General features: G+C 37.4%; 1 protein-coding gene across 1 annotated transcript in view; it reads right to left on the minus strand.

The window, feature by feature from the left end:
* VWDE (von Willebrand factor D and EGF domains) overlaps positions 1 to 24,293 on the minus strand; it is a 325,020-nt gene that overhangs the window by 179,041 nt on the left and 121,686 nt on the right. Inside the window, exons 3-4 of the mRNA XM_034424473.3 lie at positions 8,927 to 9,111; positions 800 to 1,028 (exon numbers count right to left, since the gene is read on the minus strand). Of these exons, the coding sequence (XP_034280364.3) occupies positions 800 to 1,028; positions 8,927 to 9,111 (414 nt within the window). The remainder of the gene's footprint in view (positions 1 to 799; positions 1,029 to 8,926; positions 9,112 to 24,293) is intronic.

Consider the following 24,293-nt stretch of genomic DNA (forward strand, 5'->3'; position numbering starts at 1 on the left):
TGCATTTATAAATATTATACTGTAGTTGTCCACAACAAGAAGGTAGCAGAGATTTACCAATAGACTGTTTTTGATGATGACTGGGCATGGAATAAAAAGCTACAGTATCTACCACAACTGGATTTTCTTTGTGTGGATTCCTTGAGATTTAAGTTGTCCTGCAAAATCCACATATTGCTACTGATTCTTCTAAGAAAGACTTCTTTGTATTATTCTATAGACGTGATGGATTTCAAATGGTGTAACAGACTCAGTGAGGAATTGCTATTTGCAATTCCTTTTCTTTCTTAAATACAAAATAGTGTATTTTTTCTGTGCAGGGGTAGAAATTTCTGATCAAAGTAATTTAAAAAAAAAAAAAAAGCCAGCCAAAAGTTATTGTCTTTTGGCCTCCCTTAGAACAGCTTTCAAAGGAACTTGTTCATTTCCAACAACTATTTCAGTGTTAAATCCCATTTAGTAACACACAGAATAAAAAATGTTCAAATACATTATTTTCACTCTTTAAGCCAAACGTGGAAACAAAACAAAACAAACAAACAAAAAATGTGCAAAAAGTGTAACTGCAGTAAATTTTCCTTGGTAACACATTGCAGGTTAAAATCTGCCAAAATTATAACAACCATTCTATAAAAACAATTTGGGCAGCTGCTGATTTATTACCTGCACGGTATACATCTTACAAAAAGCAATGCTTGACTTGCTAGGTCACCAAGATATGTATGGCAATAACAATGTGTAGCAAAAGGAATATATAGAATACAGTATAGGCCATAAATGTGGAGTTCATGAAACTCACCTTCTGCACAATAGCCCATGCATCCTTGAGTAGGTTGCAGGAGATAAACAAGGAACTCCCCACAGTGTCTAACTGAGATGGGGATTTGAAAGAGGCAACAGTCTTTGGTGCTTCCAGAAAAGAATTGCCAGGTTCCACAGGCAGTCAGTGCCTTTCTCTCTCCAGGACGTGGGAGAGAATCTGATTGAAGGGATAGCCAGATTGGGGCTTGGGTTCCACATTTGTTCATCTGTGGGGGGGAAAAAGAGAGAGAGTATTTAAAATTCAGGAGTAGAGCACATAAACCAAGGCTGTCAAAGTCAAGGCCCATGGGCTGGATCAGGCCTGCAGGGTGCTTAGATCTGGCCTGTGGGGCCACCCTGGAAGCAGCAAAGGACCGGCCCATGGTGCCTCTGTCAGTGAAAATCTTCGCTTTCGGCTGGGACGGCTTCCCGAGCTCCATTTTCACTGGCAGAGGGTTACAGGAGGCCGTCCCAGCCAAAAGCGGAGATTGGGAGCCCGTGTTTGCTGGCAGAGCACTCAGGCCATCACAGGCAGCCCTGACACGAGTGATGTCAAGCTGGCCATGCCCATCCTGGCCACGCCCCACCCCGAGGTCAAACACAACCCTGATGTGGCCCTCAATGAAATCAAGTTTGACACGCCTGACTTAAACAATATACTTCTTCCAATGAGTTGTGGAAGCAGGCAAGACAGAAGGGACTGAGCCCCAAATGACATTATCTTGTCAGGTCTGTCCAGTGATTCAGCTTTTGCCAATTATGTTCAAGCAAAAATTGGACCTTTGGTGGTCTATCTCTAGCAACTTCTGAATAGAATTCTGCTTAGGAGCCCAGTTAAGTCAGTTAACAATGAAAAGACTCTGTTTCTCAAAGCAAATCATTGCTTTGAGAAACAGCAGCAGTGGTGGTATTCAGGTGGTTCTATCCGGTTCAGGCAAACTGGTAGCGGTGGCTGCAGGAGGCTCTGCCCACCTGCCCGGATGTCATCACGTCCCGTTTTGACCCTCTGCACATGCATTTGCGAACCAGTAGTGAAGGTAAGTGAATACCGCCCCTGAACAACAGCAACAACGTGAAGAAAGCTTTAATGCAGAAACACTTTTAAACTACAAAAAGGCACACTTATCAAGTCTGTTCTACATTGCTCTGACATTTCAACACTTTACTAGTGCAATATACAGTTGCCTTGACTATAACATTGTTTCAATGTTGTAAAACAGTATTATTTCTTTTAGTGAGCAAATATTACTTATCTTAAATTAGACACTAAAAATTCTGTATATAAAATATCGTAAATGATTCGAGCCATACTCTAGAGACAACACTAAATTAACTTTAAACGCTTTGCAGCTTGTTACCATAATGGAAGATGGTTACTGCACTAAGTTTTTGCCTGTATTATTTATAGAACACATTTACTCTTATTTTCTGCCTTTTAAAATGGTAATCGTGGTTTCTATGATCCCAGATTAACCACCCTGTCCTTTATTCATTTAGCTCCTCATCAATACCAGAATCAATGATAAAATATTATAAAAGATTAATGTGATTTCTCAATTGTTTGCTATGGGCAGGGGCAACTTCTCAGGAAAGATTTGAGAAAAATGGATTAAATTTTTTTTCTCAGATAATCACTCTTACTGTACCATTCTCCCTCTAAATAGCTATGACTGATATTGGTTAAAGATTTTGCCTCAGATACTGAAAGTTTCTGCAACAGCTAGAAACTTGCACTTTTTGGAAGAAAAGGCTAAGAATCCAATATTAAGATTATATAAGGTAATAACATAATCTATACAGCCATGGTGGTATAGTGGTTAGAATGCAGTACTGAAGATTACTTTTGCTGACTGCCACTGATTGCAATTTGGCAGTTTGAATCTCACCAGGCTCAAGGTTGATTCAGCCTTCCATCCTTCCGAGGTGGCTAAAATGAGGACCCAGATTGTTGGGGGCAATAGGCTGACTCTGTAAACTGCTTACAGAGAGCTGTAAAAGCACTGTGAAGCGGTATATAAGTCTAAGTGCTATTGCTATTGCTAATAATGCAAATATATATGGAATTTCGTAGCTAGAATTTAGCCTGGTCAACTGAACACTGTGGCAACTCTGATTTCTGAATATAGAATGCTTCCAATACTAAGAGATGATGTAATTTGTACTAGGTTATTCATTCTAGATTGTAAATGTTTTTCTCTGCTTGATCTGTTCTCAGAACTCTGCCAATTATTATTTATTTGTATGACCAGGATTGGACAGGCTACGTTCAAATCTATCCTCAGTTACAGTAGCAGTTTGGGTGACTCTGGGCTTCATTCTTCATTCTTTCAGCCCAGCTTACTTCACAGAATTGTTGCGTGGAGAAAAAAATGTGTGCTGTCTTGAGCTCCTGGAGAAAATGTAGGATATACAAGCCATGATTAAGTACCTCTTAGCTTACTATGATATGTGAATCCTGCCTCAGTGATGTTTCCTGTCTTCGCAAATGATACCTCATTGGAATCTACGCTGAAAGAAAGAAACTTTTTTGAAAGAAAAATGTTCTGTGAGATCCTCATGGCACATTTTTACCATGTCTATTTTACTGCTGTAATCAGTTACACTTGAGCTGACTTTAGAGGCATTCAGTCTCTGTGAATAATAATCTTACGCTGGGGAGGAAGATACTGTTGTTTGGTGAACATTTCTTCTCAACAGATGTATCGAAAGTATCAGATGAACTTGAAAAAAAATTGACTAATGGATTAAAAAAAGAAAAGTAAAAAAGTCCTAGCACAAAGTGGTGTGTGTGTGTGTGTGTGTGTGTGTGTGTGTGTGTGTGCTTCTCTCAGCAAAATATACACATGAAAACAGATGTAAGTGGCTCATTTTCAGCTTTCAAAAACTGATGATTTCTAGAGTTAACAGTTATCACTGTAAGTGTAGATAAGTAAAATGATGCACAACTACAGTGAAACCACTGAATCTGAGTGCTGTGTAATGTTTGAAAAAAAATATATAACAGAAGTTAGGTATCTTTCTCTTGCGCAATTTTGCCAGAGTTCTTAAGGAGTTGCAGCAGCTCTTTTGTAGCATTAAAGAAATGGCTCTTGTATATGACAACAGGGTTGGATTGGGATCTCCTGTAAGTTATGTTTGCTTCACTGTAGTTCTGTCAGCTAAAGTTTACATGGCATGCCAAGAAAGACACACATTAGCTCATACACACACACTGGAAGGCTCCCTGAGCACTGAGAATAACGAGTTAGGCAAAATAAATTAATATCAAACAATTTGACATGGTAAATTAATTTCTTGTTTGAAAAGCAAACCTTTTGTTTGAAGTTAATGATACAGTAATATTTATTTTAACAGGAAGTGGCAAATTGGGAATGTTGTTTAATATTCACAGAGTATTATTGTGGAAGAGGTTAAGGTCATGAAATATAAACCTTCTCACTATGCTGCATCCCTTTGCTCTTGGTGCTGCTGGTATTTAAATATGTCTTTTCTTTTTTGCATTTGTTCATATCAGTGTGAGGCTTTTCCTATGATAGCCCCTCCACTCAAAAATCCCCCATCCCTTTCTAGAGGGAGCAATGAGGTAACCCTGCTGTTGTCTGTTTTAATGCAATGCAGATAAAATGCATTATGTGCCAAAGGATCTTGAGGTGGTTTAGAATACAAAAATAATTAATTTAATTTAACAAATCATTCATATCCTCTGTATACATTTTCTTACAAGTTTGTATTTCCTAGTGCTGAGCGGTACAATGATCTATGGAGGGAAGGAGGGAGGAAAATGTTCCAGTCCTTGATTTGAACCAGTCTGATCTTTGCCTGCTATCTGACTACCAGTCTTCTCATGCCAGAAAAAATATTGTGTACTTCTGGCCCAGAAAATGCTGTATTGCATAGTTCCGTGATGGTGAACCTATGGCACACGTGCCACAGGTGGCACGCAGCACCCTCTCTGTGGGCACGCGAGACGTTGCCCCAGTTCAGCTCTGCTGTGCATGTGCAGTGCCTCCCACTGGCCAGCTGGTCATCAGGTCTCTGCCGCGCATGCACGGGGGATGGGACGCTTGTAGGGGGGGCCACGCGTGCATGCTCATGGGGATGCTGCAAAGGTCGTAACTGTGTCAAACGGTCATAAGTCACTTTTTTCCAGAGCCGTTGTAACATTGAATGGTCACTCAATGAACTGTTATAAGTCAAAGACTATCTGTAATAGCACCATTTTGTTTAACAAAGCCTTTGTTGGATCATTCTCCCTCCAGAGATCAGGAGGGTCTAACTCTGCTGGCCTATTGTGAAGCACTAAAGACCTCGTTCTGAACCTGGTATCCTAAATGTGCAAAAGCTGCATTGTATTAAAAAGATGTAATCCTAGCGATATTAGTGTTGTCGACTATGTACTTTTTCTTGACTGCTATGGATTTTAATTTTTGCATTTAATTTTTGCAACTGTGGAATTGTTGATATTCTGTTTGTTCTTGTTTGCCACCCAGAGTCATTTGTTGAGATGGATAGCTTTACAAATCAATTACATAAAGAATAAATTAGTTTCTAATGTTTGCGTAATTAGAAGCTATCATGTACAGTATTTAGCTAAAATTCAGGTAAAATATTTTTAATGAAATCAGAAATTCCATTGTCTAGCCTATATCTCACTGTTCATTTTCATATTTTGCTGATATTTCTTAATCTAAGCAGCACTACCGTGGGATAGGTATATACCACTCATAGTTAATCTATCCAATTATTTGATGGACAAATATCACATTATTTTTTAAAGTGGAAGAGCTGCCTATTTCAATTAAATGATAAACATACTAGCATTACTCTGCTATATTTTGAGTTATCTATTTTATCCTGTTTCTTCAGGATTTAGTTAATCAAATGACTTATAGGCTACCACTGATAGAGTATTCACAGATTGAGCATTCCGAGTTATATGGGGAGAAATCATGCTACTGGTTTGTTTATGGTCTGCGTAGATAACTGTATGTTATTAAATATAACTAGAAGTTCATGTGTGAATCTCTCGCTTACATTTAATTGATACAGCAAGTTCTTCAGTATTATCCTAGCTGTTGGTTACAGGCTGTTTAGAGCCTCACATATTAAATGTTCCATTTAAATTAATTGAAAAGTAAACAATATCTCAGTCTTGGCATCACATGTCCTAACCGTATGACATATTCATTAAGGTATATTTCAATATATTTCATTCATTTAGTTTTCCAGTAAATGTTAGTAAATCATTACTATCATTATCATTTCAGCCATTGTCTATCCACTGAAGGATGAAGGCCTCTTCAGTATGCTTTCAACCAATATAGTCCTGAGCTTCCTTTTGCTAATTGGGTCCGCTATACTTGGTGATGTTGTCAATCCATCTTGTTTTTGTCTCTTTTGCGGACACTTTTTATCAAGTGGGATCCATTCTAGGACTGCCTTGGTCCACCTGCCATCAGTTCTTCTTGCTATGAGACCAGCCCATTTCCATTTCAATTCCTAATCCATATTAATTCATATTGAAATATGAGGTTGCAAAGCTTGAAAAGGCTTGAAAAATTACAGGAGATTTCACATCTGGAGTAGTTTGATTAATATAATTTAAATGAGATGTTATTAACTCTGCTGCATATATTTGGTTCAGCTCTAATGGATTTCCCCTTATTGAGCTAAGTAGCAATTAGCATCTAAAATATATACATTTTTCTCTGATAACACATAGATCCTAATGCCATGGCACTGCAAGGTATTTCTGAATGAAGAAAGATTCTTAATAGGAGAAGTGAAACAATAACTGCATTCACACTGCCTTTAATATAGTCACTGAAGAGGTTTCAGTAGACAAATGGATGATATGAAATATTTATAAACACAAAACAATCATAAATGCATCAAGTATGTGTGATGAGGAAGCAAGCTTGTATACATGTTCTTATGATGTATCTGAAATCATATGAAGGTCAGTTCATATATCTGTACATTTGTATATATAATATTCAAATATGTGGAAACCCATCTGGATCATGCGGCAGCCTATGTATCTTGCTGCAAAGAATCTTAACAGGAATCACACTTAGTAAGTATATAAAACACTTTTACTCACTAGCAGTGCTTCAGTTTACTAACAAAGTGGGGGGGGGTTGGTATTATAGGGTTGCCAGGTGTCCACTATTTGAGCGGACAGTCCGCTTTTTTCACATTACGTTCGCTATTTTTTTTCACAAAATAGTGGACATTTTTTTTATTCAAAAGCTTTATGATGAAATGGTACGTAATCTAAAGCTGTACAGTCTAAGAGAATAAGGATAGGAGAATCGCGTTTTGTCTTTTTTTTCATAAGTTAGAATGAGACAAAGATCGAATATCCATTGAACTCGATTCTCCGAAAAAATTAATGATGAGATTAAAATAAAAATATATTATAAATTTATGTACAGTTCACATTTTTAAAATGTATTTTAGCTTGTGTTGACTGACCTAAAATGGCGTGTTAAAATGTTTGTAAGAAAATATTTAATTTAATTGTAATTTTTTTTTATTTTTTTACTACTTAACTCCCCCCACCCCCACCCCACTTGTCCGCTATTTTTTGGAAGCAGACCTGGCAACCCTAGTTGGTAATCATGGGGATATCTGATTAACTATACCTTGAATTTCATTACTCATGGGATATACACACAGTCAACAAATGGATAGTGTTAATTGGGCCATTTTGATCTTTTCTAGAAGGAAGCTATTATATTAAGTGTTAGATTAGAGTTTACATATTTTAAGGTCACAAGAGCTGCACAGATTGTTCCAAATTCAGAGTGACAATTTCAAAAGCTCACAGCAAATCATCCTACATTCCAGAATTTTTCTTCAGCTGATAGCAAAGAATGTTTGTTATTAACATTTTTAAATGTACGCCAGGAAGTTAAGATGTGGGGGGCAGGCGGAGGGGGAGCGGTGGATAAGACTTTTTGTTTTAGGGATTTTTATTTTCATCAGGATGTCATGATATGATGATGATGATTTCAATCTTTATACCTCCAGACTCACTACTGTGAGATGGCTTTAAAATTGAATAATTTTTAAAACTAATTTACTTTGTGTAAAATGTAGCTCAATTTGTTGAACATACAGATTTTAAAATTATCACCAAAAGGCCAAGGAATTAAGAACATAAACATGAAAAAAATATTTTAAAGATATGGTTTTTAATTAAAACTATTTTTAAATAAGTTTTATTATTATTATTTTTTAATCAGAACTCCTGACTCAGTTTGAATCCTATTTTAAGTTGTAGTTTAAATGAAGAATTTTTTTATGTGAGGTGGTGCTTTGAATTAGAAAGTTATTATTTCTTTTGAATTACAAAGTTATTTATAAAAGAAGCAAAGCAATATATTATTTATTTTGAATCAAGAAGCTATCCATCAAAGAAGTAAACCTCAAAGGTGCTATAACCTTTAAGTCACTGATCAGAGCTGCTGAAGATTTTCCATCAAGCCCAATATATTTTGAATTATCTACTTTCCCAGCGGCAGATAATGCATTATTTAAAAATTTCCGGGCAAAAAAAATGAAAATAAAAAATAAGTTCTTGAATTGCTTTATACTTGCCACTTAATCCAGCCACATATTTCATATGGCTCAAAACATGTCAGCAACGGGTTTGAGCTATAATACAATAGAAATGTTGAACTATTAATAATATTTCAGCCTGTGAAATGCATTTTTTGAGCTTCAGAAAGCATGAGGTGAATTCATTTGCATATAAAAGGAACAAATTTGATTAAATCTGTATAAGTATATCAAGCTGTTCCCTGGATGAGGAAATTCCTTTGTGCTTCTAATCATACATTGTTCCCTTTTAATGTACCGAATTCATTAATTAAGATAGAAGAATGCATCTGAGGCAAGATGGTGCCAGTCAAGTACTCCAAAAAGCCTTCTCCAGTCTGGTGGCTATCAGTTGTTTGGGTCTGTCATTCCAGAAATCCTAAATATTATAGGAGAGGATTCTAGGAGTTGATGGGCATTTCTGTAGGGCTGTGAGCTCAAAATGTCTGGGGAGAACCTCAGTTTATAAAAAAGTTATTGAGAGAGCACATTTCATTCCATTTCATTTTATCTGACTTACTTCTATACACTTAGTTGGCATTTCTGCAGGCTTATTTTCAATCATGAAGCGGTACCACCCTTGTGGAAGTGAATGATCACAAATCATGTCCTGAATGGCTTTTTCCTGTAATTCCAGAGAATCAAAATGGATGCTGCGATAAGCGTGATGGAGAATACGATGTCCTTCTGGAAAGCATTCTGGAGCTAAGGGCAGAAAAGGAAGAAAATAGAAGTATCATAACTGTCAATAAAAATCAATACATCAGTTGTATCTATAACTTTACATTCACTTATTAAATCACAGCTCAGTATGAATGAATGTTTGCACAGAGCATTTTAATATCTGTCTGTAGACTGTTTCTAGAAGCTAAATGACATGTTACCTTTACTAAGCAGAATGAGCTGAATACAGTATATATATTTGGGCTTCCTGCATACAGTATATATAACTTGGGCTTCCTGCATGTTAGGCAGTTGAATTAACCTTCTGAGCCACAAGTTCTCCTCCCTTCATCAGCTTGAGCCAGGGGGAAAGATTAAATGTTTTTCTATCGAGACACCTGGTCTACCCCAACATGGGGAGGGGGCATTCTGCTCCCTTTCGCCTTTCAGCTCCAATCCAGGAGCCCTCAAGCAGTCGCATTCACTGTGGCTCAGAAGATTAATTCAACTGTCTAACATGCAGGAAGCCCAAGTTTGAATCCGAGTAAGGGTATGGCTAGCTGATGAAAGCTAAAAAGATTGAAATAGATCTATACTAGTCTCCCTTTATTTCTTTATCAGCAAAATATAAATTTGGTATAAAATGGTTTGTCGTGAATGCGACTGCTTGAAGGCTCCTGGATTGGAGCTGAAAGGCGAAAGGGAGCAGAATGCCCCTCCCCATGTCGGGGTAGACCAGGTGTCTCTATAGAAAAACACTATATATATATATTCTTTTTTTTCTTATTCCAAAATAGGGATGACTGAGAATTTCATTCAGTTTGATTTCCAATTTCCAACGGGTATATGCTTCTTCTTCTTTCAGGGACTAGAAAGAATAGGTGATTTATTTTCTTTTAATGAATATATGAATTGAAGGGGAGAAACAAAAATGAAAGATGAATACATCTTAGCAGCTTGGAGAGCTTGAATCTCGCACTTCAGTTGGAGCCACTCTGTAAATGTCTTTGACTTTGTAAAATATTTTTTATTCAGTGGAAAGGAAAATATAAATACCTTTCAAAGGCAAGAAAAATTCTACAAAATTTTCATTTATGTCTTGCCAGGAGTTTGAGCCTCCACAGTTATTAGGGTTCTCTATGAGTGTGACTCCACTTTCATTGTACAATCTTTGCTCAAACTAATCTGGACTCCTATGAGACTATTCTGCTTGCAGGGCTCATGAGACATGTCAGCCATCACTTTCTATCACCTTGTATCAATAAAAAAAATCTCAAACCACTGAAAAATTCTAGAGGATGAACAAAACAAACAAATATTTTTCACAGGGCAATAAAACTTTGTAAATGGTAGATTCCAATGTAGCAGGATAGTTACATCTTGAACTAGGACAACTCTTCGTTACTGTGTGACTTTTGGCCAGTCACTTTCTCTCAACTCAGCCTACAACACAGGACTGTTGTGGTGGGGGAAAATAGAAGGGAGCATTACACATGGTGCCTGGTGCAGGATACATGGTGCCTTTAGCTCCTGAATGAAATATGCCATATAAATTTAAAGAATAAATATTAAATCATGTTCACGATGGCCTTTTATTCTTCTTTACCCTTATAGATTCGTAATCTTTCACCATTATATGTTGAAAATAGCAACTTTGATATTGCTGTTATGGATAGATAATAAACCTGTTTGCTACCTTTTTTTTTTTTTTAGCTTTGAGGTGCTCTAGATATAATGTAAGAGAAATGTGACATATAAAGATAATAAATGAACATTAATTCAATTGAGTTCTTGATGGTAAACAATCTCCTCCTTCTCCTCCTCCTCCCTCATTGATTCCTAAACATAAACCGCTGTGTTAAACAAGATGATAGTCTCATGCTTATGTTTTGGCATATTGTATGCCAAAATGTTGAGAATGTCTTTTACAACATGCCAAACAGAAGCATGAGAATCTCATTGGATCTCTCCCCTTCCTTCTCCCTCCCTCTCCCTCTCTCTCCTGCCCCTTCATGGATGCCACTAGATTTAAATGCATTAGAATAGAATAGAATTCTTTATTGGCCAAGTGTGATTGGACACACAAGGAATTTGTCTTGGTGCATACGCTCTCAGTGTACATAAAAGAAAAGATACATTCGTCAAGAATCATAAGGTACAACATTTAATGATAGTCATAGGGAACAAATAAGCAAAAAATTAGAAGCAGCATCAGGTTCTTGTTTTAATCTGAAGGCCGCTCTGTTTTGTTTTGTTTTAAAGAAAAAAATAACTGACATAAGATAGACCAGGCTTGTTTTATATAAATTCTGAAAATTGCTATGGGACTGCTTTAAAATAGGCCTTTTGATGATCAAAGACAGGTCTAAGAAATGCTGATTTCAGGCGTATTTTCCAGAATGCAACACGAACACCACAAGGAGTTTTCTTGATATATTACATAAAAGAGAAAGAAAAAATGAGCTGTGAAAACAATGCATATGATTAAATATATATAGCTAATGCGAGACAGAAAGACTAAATCATACTTTTGCAGAGAATCGTGCTTCTTTAGGGGGTCCGCTTACTATAGCATTTGAAAGGGCACAGGAAGATGTAAGATAGAATTATAGAGCAAACACACAGAGAAATAAAAGATTTCTCTGGTGCCTGAATTATTTGGAGGCTGAGAATTCACTTGAAATTTAAATCTCGAGTAGTCTGCAACACAACAAAACAGAATGCAAGCAGCACTCTCCTAAAGTGATTCAAACCAAATTAGGACTGTCTAGGAGGTTTCACAAATTATTGAATACTTTTGAACATTGCAGGAAGGCAAGTGCTACATCTGCTAAAAGCAACACTGATCTTTTTTTGTTTCATTTTTTTCAGAAGACTGACTGTCTATAGTGGAATTTCACCAGTCAATCAATAGGGAGGGAGGGAGGGAGGGAGGGAGGGAGGGAGGGACAGACGGGTTGTGGAAGTCAGGGTCTCTCTCACAACCAACAGGGAATTAAAGGACAAGAGAACAGTCAGGATCAGATGAAAAAGGACATTCCTACAGGAAACCCACTGAACCAATTTTGACACACATTTGCCAATGTCAAATGCATTATTTCAGGTTACCTGTCCCAAGTGTATCAACCAAATTTACTATTTCCATTTCTTCCTTGATTTTCCTTGTTTCTAGGTGATATTTCTTGATCAGATATTCTTCTTGTTTTTCCATCTTCTTTTCTTTCATCTGTTCTAGGTTGCTTGCATCTTATTTTCAATTCTGATTTTCCATTTTGGTGGTGCACTGTTTGCTTTTTTCTTATTTATTGATTTTGCATCCCAAGTATTTAGCTATAATTGCAACCATGCTGTGCATCAGTTGATTTGTTATTATTATTGTTATTGATTTTTCAGTTGGGTATTCGTGAATGTTTTCCATTCAAATACTAACCAGGTCCAGCTTTGCTTGACTTATTGAGATCAACCAAGATTCAGCCAGGTCCTGTGAGGATGGAGATATTTTACTTCTTCATTGTCTACAACTGTCTTCTCCAAACTCTTCACATATAATTGAGTAAAACTCCCAACGTTTTTAGTCAGAATAATATATTTGGCTGGCTCCACCTTTGAGAACACTGGTTTATTGATCTAAGATGACAACGATGTATATATATACTTTTTGAAGACGAGTTCTTAGGTGTGAATAGCTCTGTAATTTTCTGTTAGCCTTTTTTGCTCTATCATCAAACCATTTTAATCAAACCACCTAACCCAACCCAGCCTTGGTTGTTTTGTTTTTATATTATTCGATGAACAAAAACAACAAAAACTTTTTAGATGTTTTGGAATTTACTTCTATCTTGTGGATCATAACCTTGTGTAATCATAAAATTCATGGAATAGCTTCCACTCCATCCCATGCTGCCACCATAGAATGTAAGCTTCTGCCAATATTATGCTCCTTCAACTTCAAAATCAAAGAAGAATGCAATTGACATGGTTCCACTACCACTATAAACTCCCTTCCTCATTCTTATCTAAATGATTTATCATGGCTGAGGGAAGTACAGTTAAAAGAGGGAAAGTGTTGTGACCCCAACTCCCGAGCCTGTCCTAATAGAGGAAGAGGACTCCGAAGGTGATGGGGAGGAATTGATAAGGCCTCCCTCTCCAGGACCCTCCTCTCTGGCAATGTCTCAGGTTCCATCCAAAGGCCAAGAGGAACAGCCTGGGATATGCCAGGAGGAAAGCATATCGGAACAACAACAGATAGGGAGCGAGGATGATGAATCCTGGCTTGATCCCAGGTAGCGTCGGAGGGAGAAGCATGCACAGCAACGAAAGAGGCATGGGAGGGCCAGAGATTGAGCTGAGTCACTGAGCCACACCCCACAAGGAATAAAAGTGGGTGTGATTGCTCTTCAGGCTTTGTGACGGGCAACGTTAAAAACCTGAGAGTCACATCGCATTACCTGAAATCTGGCTTGTGCATATTTGGATTGGACCTTAGCTAACTCTTGCTTCGTGGATTACTTTTTGCTACTGAACCGGATTGAGGATAAACTCTCTCTTGCTTACTGTGAGTGAAAACTGACTAGGCAGGCATTTCGCAGTTTACTGCCAAAACTCTTATCTGCAAGGGATTCTAGTCTGATTGCATAATAAAATCTTGGCAGGCGTGCCTGGTGGTGTGTTTGCCTGTGTGGGGAAGGGGGACAGAACAGAAGGAGTTCCCTTTTACTATCTAATCTATATAAATTTATTCCTCCAGTCCATCAAGCATCCAACTAATAGTTGCTCTCTGCCACTTCTGTATAAAGACGTGGCTGCTTTTAAGTTGCAAATAAGTGCAATATTCATGTCCACAGGCACTCTGAAGCATGTTTTGGGAATCAGATCTGAAATACTGCACAGTCTTAATGTTTCCATAGGAACAACAGGGATCGCCATTAATTAATAAACAAATAGATTTCTAGCAGTTTTTCATCATAATAGAACATGTGTCCTTGTTGCCAACATGATTAGTACGTAACAAGCTGTTATGTGTTGAAAGGCATTATAATTATAACGGTATTACGGAAATGAAAAAGCAGATTAAAACTCTGATTCAAAATATAAATACTTGAATAGGGAACCCACTGATGTTTTGCATTAATTCTACCATCAAACCACTTAATCTGGAACATCGTACTACAGACACAGGACTTTGAAGTGTTTTTAATATTACATGGCTTTGAAAATAAAGGTTAATTCAGTAGCATATTATTCTGGATTTGGAAGAAACAAGAGTAATCTTTTTCATTGTTTCTGTGGAACAAATCAGAAAGTACTACTGATTTGCATAAAAGTTTAAAGCATTATTTAGTTGAAGGAAGGTCACCTACCATTTTAGGTTTTTTATTAGGTTATAAAAATGCTTCTGTTGCTAAAATGCTGGATAACTGTGCTCTCCATTTAGCTACTGAGAAAATAATTACCTAATCATATATACAAAAAAGACTGTCATCTTTTAAGTAATTAATTAAAAAAACCTGAAGACCAACAAGATTATACAACATCCATAAGAAAACAACTTGTTCATTAACACTAATTAAAATTATTCAAACGATGTGTAAGGTTTCAATTTTTCTGAATTTTTCAATAAGCAAGATTGAAAAAAATAATAATAAGAGAAAAAGAAGTCCAAAAATTAGACAACATGTTTTAGCCAGATATAATTTAAAATCAGATTAAAATTAGGTTCTGAATGCAGTAATGTGTGGCAAATATCATTACTTTCAGATTACCCTGCATTTAGGGACAAAAAAAAAATGGCTGTTCATATTGTTAATTCAAGACTTAAAAAAACATCAAACAACACATATGAATAGTTGTGAAGTTAATGTTGTATTGGAAATATGTAACTGAATTGCAAGGCATAATTGCTCAAATATAGAGAGGAGCAGGCAAGCTGAACAGCACTAATTTCAGTATAAGTTTTTATTGGCTTTCTAATAATAAATACTCATGTACAGCTGTCATCTGATAAGGCTATCACATTGCTAATAAAAAATGGCCATATGGTCATTTCTTGTATTACTTAACTAACAAAACTCCTAGCATATTTTAAAATGAGAATTTCTTTTCTGGCTTTATTAGCTTTTATAGAATTTACTATATATTATGGACATCACTATACATTCTAACTTGTTCATATTGAACAAATTTTATTTTTGTATTTTTTTCCCCAGAAAAGGGTTTTTAAATTCTAAACATTTTGCACAAAAACTTTAAATTAATGAAGGTGCCTTTGAAGACTTCTGAGCAATCAATGAGAAGAAAATTATAATTATGGTTATTGATTGGCTTTTTTCCTTTTTTGCATCTCTCAGATTGAAGCAATGTGACAAAATGAACAGGCTCTTACAACCTAATTTCAGCTAAAAATATACCCTCCAAATGATTTTGTTCCATGAAGAACAAGAATGTTATTAATGTAAATGCTTTGATTTTAAAATATATTGGTCTGTATTCAGATGAAAATTTGATTTCCATAGCTTCCCCTTTCAAGAATCCCTTTTTCCTTAGACAATCCATAATGCAATTTAATTACAGTCAGAATGAACATACTTTTTTCATGCTATTCCTAAAACTGGTAACTGAGTTTTGTCAATATCCCCTTCACTATAACTCCCTCAGTTGCATTTATGCCACCAATAAATAAATAATAGTGAATAGTGAAATAGTGAAAATAGTGAAAAGGAAATTTAGAGTAGAGAGACAATGGAAGAAACTTCCTCCTATTTGTCCAGTTCAGACTGGTTCCCATTTTGACTTGTGAGATTAAAACGTGTGCTTTATTTCTGGCAGTGCAAGGAAATATTACTCTGCTGTATGTCAAGTTCAAAAATTGCTCAGTATTTTGAGGTAATTCCACTTTAGGTTCACTACGCCAAACTAATGCAGTGCAAAATGGTTAGGGACTCATAACAGCAATTGCTGGGGTGATTATATGATCTTTTGGCCTGAGCTGACTGATATTATGGCATCTCCACCACCGAACAGATTGCTGATGAGAAGTGAGTCTGCTGGTGATAGGGATGAAGTGTAATCTAATGGAACATTGGTTCTAATATAAGATTGAGAGAAGCAACCACTTCAGGCAGTAGATTAAGAGACAGTATATTGTTATTGAATTTGTTATTGTATTTCTATTGGCAGCTAGAAGGAAATATATGTTGGATTAAAAAAAAAAAAGCTTCATGTGCTAAAATAACTAAACTAGACCTTTATACACAGAGCCCTAACTTGAGAGAAAAGAGGAATCATTTGCTACTCTGCCTCAGGAAGTAAACTGTCTAAGACAGTCTTAGTAATGCCTTGAAATTCATGTAGTAGTGATGTTTTCACTCCATAGTTTTAATATTCTAGCAAATGTAGTACTTTGGGCATGGGAGTTGGTTAAAAATGACTGTAGGATATGTAAGAAAAAAATTATTCCAAAGAACCATAAACTATATTGGGAGGTTTTGGGGGGGGAGGAGGGGGAGGGAATGGTTCCTTTTCAGGGAGTCATGAAAGATTTTTGAGTAATATAGCCACTTTTGGGGAATTATTCTCTTTATAACATAATTTTATATACCTATCCATGGTGATGAAGTGGTTAAAATGCAGTATTATAGACTAATTCACCTCACTGCCAGCAGTTCGATCCTGACAGGGCTGAAGGTTGTCTCAGCCTTCCATCCTTCCGAGGTGGGTAAAATGAAGACCCAGATTGTTGGGGGCAATAGGCTGACTCTGTAAACCACTTAGAGAGAGCTGTAAAGCGCTGTGAAGTGGTATATAAGTCTAAGTGCTATTGCTATCTCCTCTTTGTTATCATTATGTTTAATGTTGATGTTACATCATATTGTTAAGACTGTTTTACACACACACACACACACACACACACACACACACACACACACACACACCAGTGGTGGGTTGCTACCGGTTCACCCCAGATCGGGGGAACCGGTAGCGGTGGCGGAAGCAGGAGGCTCCGCCCATCCGCCCAGATGCTTCTGCGCATGAGCGAACCGGTAGCAATCTAAACTGAAATCCACTACTGACACACACACACACACAATAATATATATATTATATATATAAAGAATAGTTCTCAGCAATAGGCCTGCTCTGTTCTTTAAGCACTTCCTTTCTACCAGATGGTTGGTTTGATTTTCAGTATCCATTCGTACTTCAGTATTTAATAAACTCTCAGTTGAATAGTCTAATGAGGGGTAGGTGGTTCAATCCAAGTGGTGTTTTACACATGCATATATTTTATATTTTATACATTTTATACACTTGTAACATGGGAATTGGATTTTGAGCATGCAAATCTTACATATTTTATACATGCATAAAAGGTAAATGGAACTTTACACATATGCAAAAGCATATATTGCACAGACAGATTTGGTTGGTTGCATCCAAAGGACACTAAACTCGGCTTTGTTAAATCAAAGGCTTAGTTATTATTCACCAACACTTGCTGTGGTTTCTCTTCAGCCACCCCAGGCTAGGAAACTTATTAAAACTGTATAATTTAATAACAGAGATTCAGCACAATTTGTATGGAATAATTCATTCTTCTTGGAGCAAAGTGTTTCTTAAATTTAAATCCTAATAGTTCTTTGCCTATTGCTTAAATATGTAGCAGGTTCTAGGCTGAGTATCAGAACTGTAAGGATTGGGAAGCACTCAACTTGCTTGCTATCATGACAAGATAAAATGTTTATTCCTGAATAGGTGTCAGTCTTGTGGCTATGACAAGATAGGGAGCACAGTCAGCTGAGCTAATTCTAGTTTATTGTAAAGCTACATTGACAGAATCTTACAAGTCTGAAAGTGCATTTGTCCCCCATTTCCTTTACAGTCCAAGAAACCAGGGAGGGTCTCTTCTGAGTTTCTTGCTACTATCCACCTGCAGACTATGTTGCCTCTTATTTGACCATTCCCTTGGTAATGTCTCTTTGTCCAATCTCCTAAGGTTATTCTAACATACCGTTACATACAGTGGTGCTATTCAGCTGGTTCTATCCAGTTCAGGCAAACCGGTAGGGGTGGCTGCGGGAGGTTCCGTCCACCCGCCCAGATGTCATCACGTCCCATTTTTGATGCTCTGAGCATGTGCAGAGGTGGCATGCACGTGCAAAGCACACAAGTGAAGCAAGCACCGCACGCTCACATTTGCGAACTGGTAGCGAAGGTAAGTGAATACTACCACTGGTTACATAGAAGAATAAAGCACTGAATTTGCCAATCTTTTTTTTTTTTTATCACTCCCTATCAACTTCCATTTCAATTATTTGTAAAGCACTGATTTTGACTAATTTAAATGCTGCATTGTATGAATTCTTCATTAAGAAGTATACATAGCTGCCAAATATGGAGAAATTTCAGCCATTGTAATGTGCGTCAATCTGATTAAATGATGCTGAAACCCATAATAACATGTCCCAGGAACTGTACCAAAAGCCCTTTTCAGACATGCTTTGGAATTTTACAAACATCACATTCATTTAATTGAAATTTTCTTTTTATATAAATGTAATTAGAAAACTAACACAAACTAATAAAGAATAAAAGAAACAAAGAAAACAAAGAAGAAAAAAGAAAAAGTGCAAAGGGAATGGAAAGAAACAGGGGAAAAAATCTTGATTTCTTCTGCAGCAAATGTAAGTAGATTTTTGATATTAACTCTTTATGGTCACTTTTTTTCCCAATTATCCAGTTCTTTTAATCATCAAAACCACAAATATAATGATTGTAATTACAGTACTGAGATGATTTAAAAGATTACTTAGGGAAAGTAGTATTTTTGTATGAATTATTAAGATGCATTTTGCTTCATTGGGAAGAGATAGTATTATCTAATAATTGATAATGAGTTAGTCTCAAAAGCATCTCTTTCTACACCTATGAAGATTTATTATCATCATCCATTTACTTACAAAATCTATTTTTTAACTTATGTTTCATGATTCTGGATTTGTTCTGTTCATTTTATACCATCAGTGCCAAAGCAATATTATTAGATCCAGAATTATTACAATGCAGAATCATGCATATTCCTCTCCGAAGGAAAACTCTGATCAGTGGAAGCTTCAGTCAACAAACGCAAGTGGTGAGTTAGTTTCGCTTATTCTTCTTTACCTTATAGTACCCTAATTCTTGCAGTGAACCTTGCATGCTATGGATTAGATTTGGGATACTGCAAGAGATTGAAACAAAACAAAACAAAACAAAACAAAAAGGATTGGGTGGGAAGGCATGGGGAAGAGGTCCTTTCATTCTAGTGAAGTCTCTATTGTACTGACTCAGAAGATCCCTTGATAAAGGGCACAATCAGATCATGCAGCTTTACTTCTTATAATGCATGGAGTTTCTCTGCTCAGATGTCTGTGCCACATGTGAAGCCATTCATCAACGCCTTTGAGTCAAGATGCTTTGGGATAGCAGGGTAGAGCAGCTATTTTTCTTTAGAACTAATCTGCTGCCATTTGCAGATTTCTCTAGAATCCACTGTATATCCATTTACTAGTATAGTGCTATAACACGGCTCATTAACAAATATCACATAGTAGTAATAGCATTTTCTTAGCTAGAACTGAGTCTTTTGTACTAGTTTTCTGTGGATGTAGTATTCTCTTTGAAAAATGAATGAAAAGTGGTCCCCTAAGGCATTAGGCTGCTAGCCAAGTCACATACTGTATATGTTTTGCAGACAGAATATCCAGGGTTTAAACCCTGACATTTTCCGTGAAAAGAATCAGATAAGCAGACAGTGTGTAAACCATTTGCCTCCCCTGGAAATGAGAAGAACCAACAGAGTGGCTCCATATAAAGAGCTTCATATATTTCAAGGAAACAAGCAACAGCATATAAGAATAATAGATCATGCACGTTATGGTTATATGAGGCTTTATGAAGCAAATCCCTGAGGACTGATAAAAATTACAATCTGAGGGAAAACCTGGATCTTCAATATACTTTTTCCTTGCCTTCCATTAAACAAATGAAAGCAAAATATTAAGCTGAACATGGCAATGCTTTTTGAAACACAAAAATATATAAATGTATAAAATATATATAGTATAAGAGCAAAAATACATTCAAATCACAGCAGTTTAAAGCAGCAAGTGAATCTAAAAGCTAAAACTGTCTTTAGCTTTGATGATCTCCAACTATTAAATCGTGTGAGAATACAAAATGTAAGTACCAGGGAGTGCATTCCATATTCTATAGCCAGGGTGGATGCTAATAAAAGCTTTGCAGATTCTGTTCACGAAGCCTTACAATAAAGTAGAATTAGTCCAATTGGTTGTGTTTCCTGCCTGGTCTACCTGGAAAGACTGATATCTATCATGCAAGCCTGCAAGTGCAAATCTCCTGCCGTCTATTTTACAGTTCAAGAAGCCAGGGAAGGTTCTTTTGAGCCTCTTGCTGTGCCCACTATACAGCTGCGGGCTATGCTCTCTCTTATCTGACCATTCTTTAGGAAGCCTCTCTTTGCCTCATCTCCCAAGGTCTTTCCCATAGACCATTACAGGGATCTTAAAGCATGGGTAACTATTGGAACATGTACATATATTCTATCAGGTAGTGTGATGGCAAAAACATTTCTAGAGAGTGAATATATTCAGGGAGTGATTCCATTAAGAAGTGAGATTGGAAAGGGAGTAGATCAGCTGTCAACTAGGAAAGCACCAGACATGGAACGCCCACTGACCTGCTTCAAGCTGCAGAAGAAAAGGGCAATGAACTGCTAACAGCTGTAGATTGACAAATATGGAACAAGACAATATAAGAGAGAGGCAGGGAAAAATAGAATATACTTTATACTGAATTTGGAGAAGATGAATGTACAAATTCCCAAATCATTGCACTAATTTTTATGAAAAGTTTTGCTTAAGAGACCCATACCTGAACAGAGAAATACCAAATGAATAGGCAGATTTCAGAAAAGTTGGATGAACATGAGACCAACGTAATATCAAAACTGGAGAGAGAAAAAGTATATAAGATAATTTGTTTAATTACAGCAAGGATTTGCATCATGCAAGAAGGTGAAATAATTCAGGCTTATGTATATGGCACAATATATGATTATTCTTCTTGGAAAACATTTTAGTGAATAATAAACTACTGTGAGTCAGGGAAATCAGACTGGTTCAAAAGACAGAAAGGTATGAAAAAATATCCATATTGTCCCCATTTCTGTTTAATTTATGCAGTGAAAAAATTAAAAGAATAGCAGGATTGGAAAAGATGCCAGCTGGTATCAAAATTAAAGGTTAACAGTCTGAAATATGCAGATGCTGCTATATTATTAGTTAAAAGACAACTTATGGAAACAAAAAGTAAAATAAAAAAAGGTAATGTTAAATATTAAAACAAAATTAATGTAAACCACCATGTGTAGGAATATCAGAGTTGTCTGAGAAGCAATGAATGTTATAATTATTTTTTCTTGGGCTCAAGAATAAATATATACACTGTGGTAGAGAGGTAAAGGGGAGATTAATTCTAGAGAGGAAGACAATAAGAAACTTAATAGTTTATGAAGGATAAGGGTATTCCAGTGACAGTAAAGAACAAAATAGTTAAAGCAGTCATTTTTCAACTGGTAATGTACTGTTATGAAAGCTGGAGAAAGAATGAGTCTAAGAAGATAGATGTCTTCAAATTATGGATTTGGAGACTGCAATAAGAAACAATCCATCAGTCCTGGACCAAATAAAGACTGATTGCTGTCTTAAAGGGATGATCCATAAGCAGAATCTAACATACATTGAGCAAATTATGGAGTAGAAAAACTACTATGCTTGGCAAGGTTGAGTTAAACAGAAGAAGGGGAAGACAATTGGTAAAATGGAGGAGGAGGAGGAGGACGAGGACGAGGAGGAGGAGGAGGTGGTGGTGGTCAAGTGGTCCTTGGAAGAGCTAAGGATTATCAGTATGGACAAATCAAAATAGTAGGAATCTATCTGGTCACGAAGACTCAGTGGCATTTAGATGAGATACTAAATGAAGACCTGGTAGGATTTCTGAAAGAAAATTATTATTTCAAGTTTTCTTCTGGTGCAATAAATAGATCATTTTTGGCTTTTCACATGAATAAAGCTCTGCCTATCTTCAAGAAAGCCAAATGCCTGTTAATAGAAGTTAATTGACAATGCCAGTGGTATTAAGATGGTTACGGTCAGAGGTTTCTTGCATTCCCAGAAACTGTCTCCAGCATAATTGCATTGTCTGCAGCTTCAGTGGAATGTTAGTTTTGCTTGGATTCTCTCTAAATGGGCAAACTGACTCTGTAACAAATTGTGTTTGTCATGGTCTCTGCAATCCTAAAACATTAGTTTTTATTAAAAGGCATATTTGGCACAATGCATATTGTTTCTTGAACGTGCCTATATTGCATAGTATATATGACAGAGGGCACCAAGATGAAATTTGGGATTGAATAAATAATAGTCTCAAGTGTATTTCTTCTGCTATTACATATACATAATTTAAGTTAGGAGAATGTTCACTCCTTGGATCAAGAATTTTAATTACAATTCATGCCATTCATATATTTAATATTAAATATAAACTAATCATTTTTATCATTAGCTAAAACTCTTTCTTACCATTTTGTTTCAAGTAACATAAAAAGCTGTTTCCCCTGCAAATTCATCCTAAAACATTTATATTTTCTGAAACCTAAAACTATCCCTGTACATTATGAAGTCCTCATATGAAGTCCTGTCTTCATGCATGTCTTGAAGAAAGTCAAAGAATATGAAATATAAATAAATCATAGTCTCATATATGCTGGTCCCCGTCCCTGTACATGTATTTTTCCCACCATATTTTATTCCCTCTAACCTCTGTGAGGAAATCTGGAGGGAAGCTCTGTTTCTGTTTTCTTCATTATGATATAAATCAGGAACGTGGTGACTCACATGGTTAGGATGCTAGATTGGACCTTAGCAACCCCGTGTTTGAGATCTGAGTGCTGCTGCATGGCGGGGTGAGCTCCCGTCATTCACTCCAATTCCTTGATGGGGATATGAAAGGAGCTCCTATATGAGTCCCCTGGACAATGGTGATGTTACCAGCTAATCTTTTCAACTCGGAAGCACCTTAAACTCATGCTTCCAACATGAATGTCATGGGGATTATGATATAAATTTCTATGTGATGCAGGATGCAACCAGGGATGGGCTCCTGGGGGTTCAGCAGGGTTTGGGCGATTGCTGGAGTTTGGCAAACCCCCAAATGCCATCCCTGACTGGCCACACCCACCCTGCCCACCCCACCCCACCCCGCCCCTCTCAGGAGTCTCCACGTGGCCCATTCACCATTCCAGGTAAGTGCAAGGGCCATGCTCAGGGTCTGGGAGGGCAAAAAATGGGCCTACTGGAGGTTCCGGAAGTCCAGAAATGGGCCCGTTTCCATCCTCCAGAGGGCCTCCAGACCCTGGGGGTGTTCTGTCCCCATACCATGCACACCCAACCAGCCAGCCGAGAGTTAAATAAACTCTTCAAACACTCAACGTCAGTGATAAGGAACTTGGCAGCAACTCCGTGGCTGCCTGCCAAAAACTTTTACTCCGATAACACAGACAAAAATACGCACAGTTTGAATAGTCCAGTTTGTAATTAAATCCACAGCAAATAGGTGTTGTGTCCGAAGGTGCAAAGTGCCTCGCCAGAGATTAGCTTTGTCCGTCACAGAGTCCGAATGGCCACCACACTCCCTTTTATAGCCTGTGGGGTGTGGTCCAGTGACTCAGCTAATCTCTGGCACGCCTTCCCTTCTGCTGCGCACGCTTCTCCCTGCGCCTCTGGTGAGGGTCCAGCCAGCACTTATTTTCCTCCTCGCTGTCCACCTGTGGCTGCGGGGACGTGCTTGGCTCTGAGCCTATTGTTTGGCCTTCGGTGTCCTCCAGAGGCATTGCCAGAGAGGAGGGTCCTGGAGAGGGAGGCCTTGCCAACTCCTCCCCCTCACTCTCAGAGTCTGCATCTGTTGATAGCTCAGGCTCAGGCAACGGAGCCACAACAGGGGGAAGCAGTTTTCACCCTCCTGGAGGCTCGAAGAAAGCCTCCGGAGCCTGGGGTGGGTGGAAAATGTCCCCCTCTCCGTGGTACAGGCAACCGATCAAGCCACGCCCACCCAGCAATGGGGCAGCAAACCTGTTGCTAAAGGATCTGAAGCCCACCCCTGGATGC

Source organism: Pantherophis guttatus, chromosome 1, assembly GCF_059756535.1.
Source record: "Pantherophis guttatus breed Tessera chromosome 1, ASM5975653v1, whole genome shotgun sequence".
In the NCBI taxonomy this organism is placed as follows: domain Eukaryota; kingdom Metazoa; phylum Chordata; class Lepidosauria; order Squamata; family Colubridae; genus Pantherophis; species Pantherophis guttatus.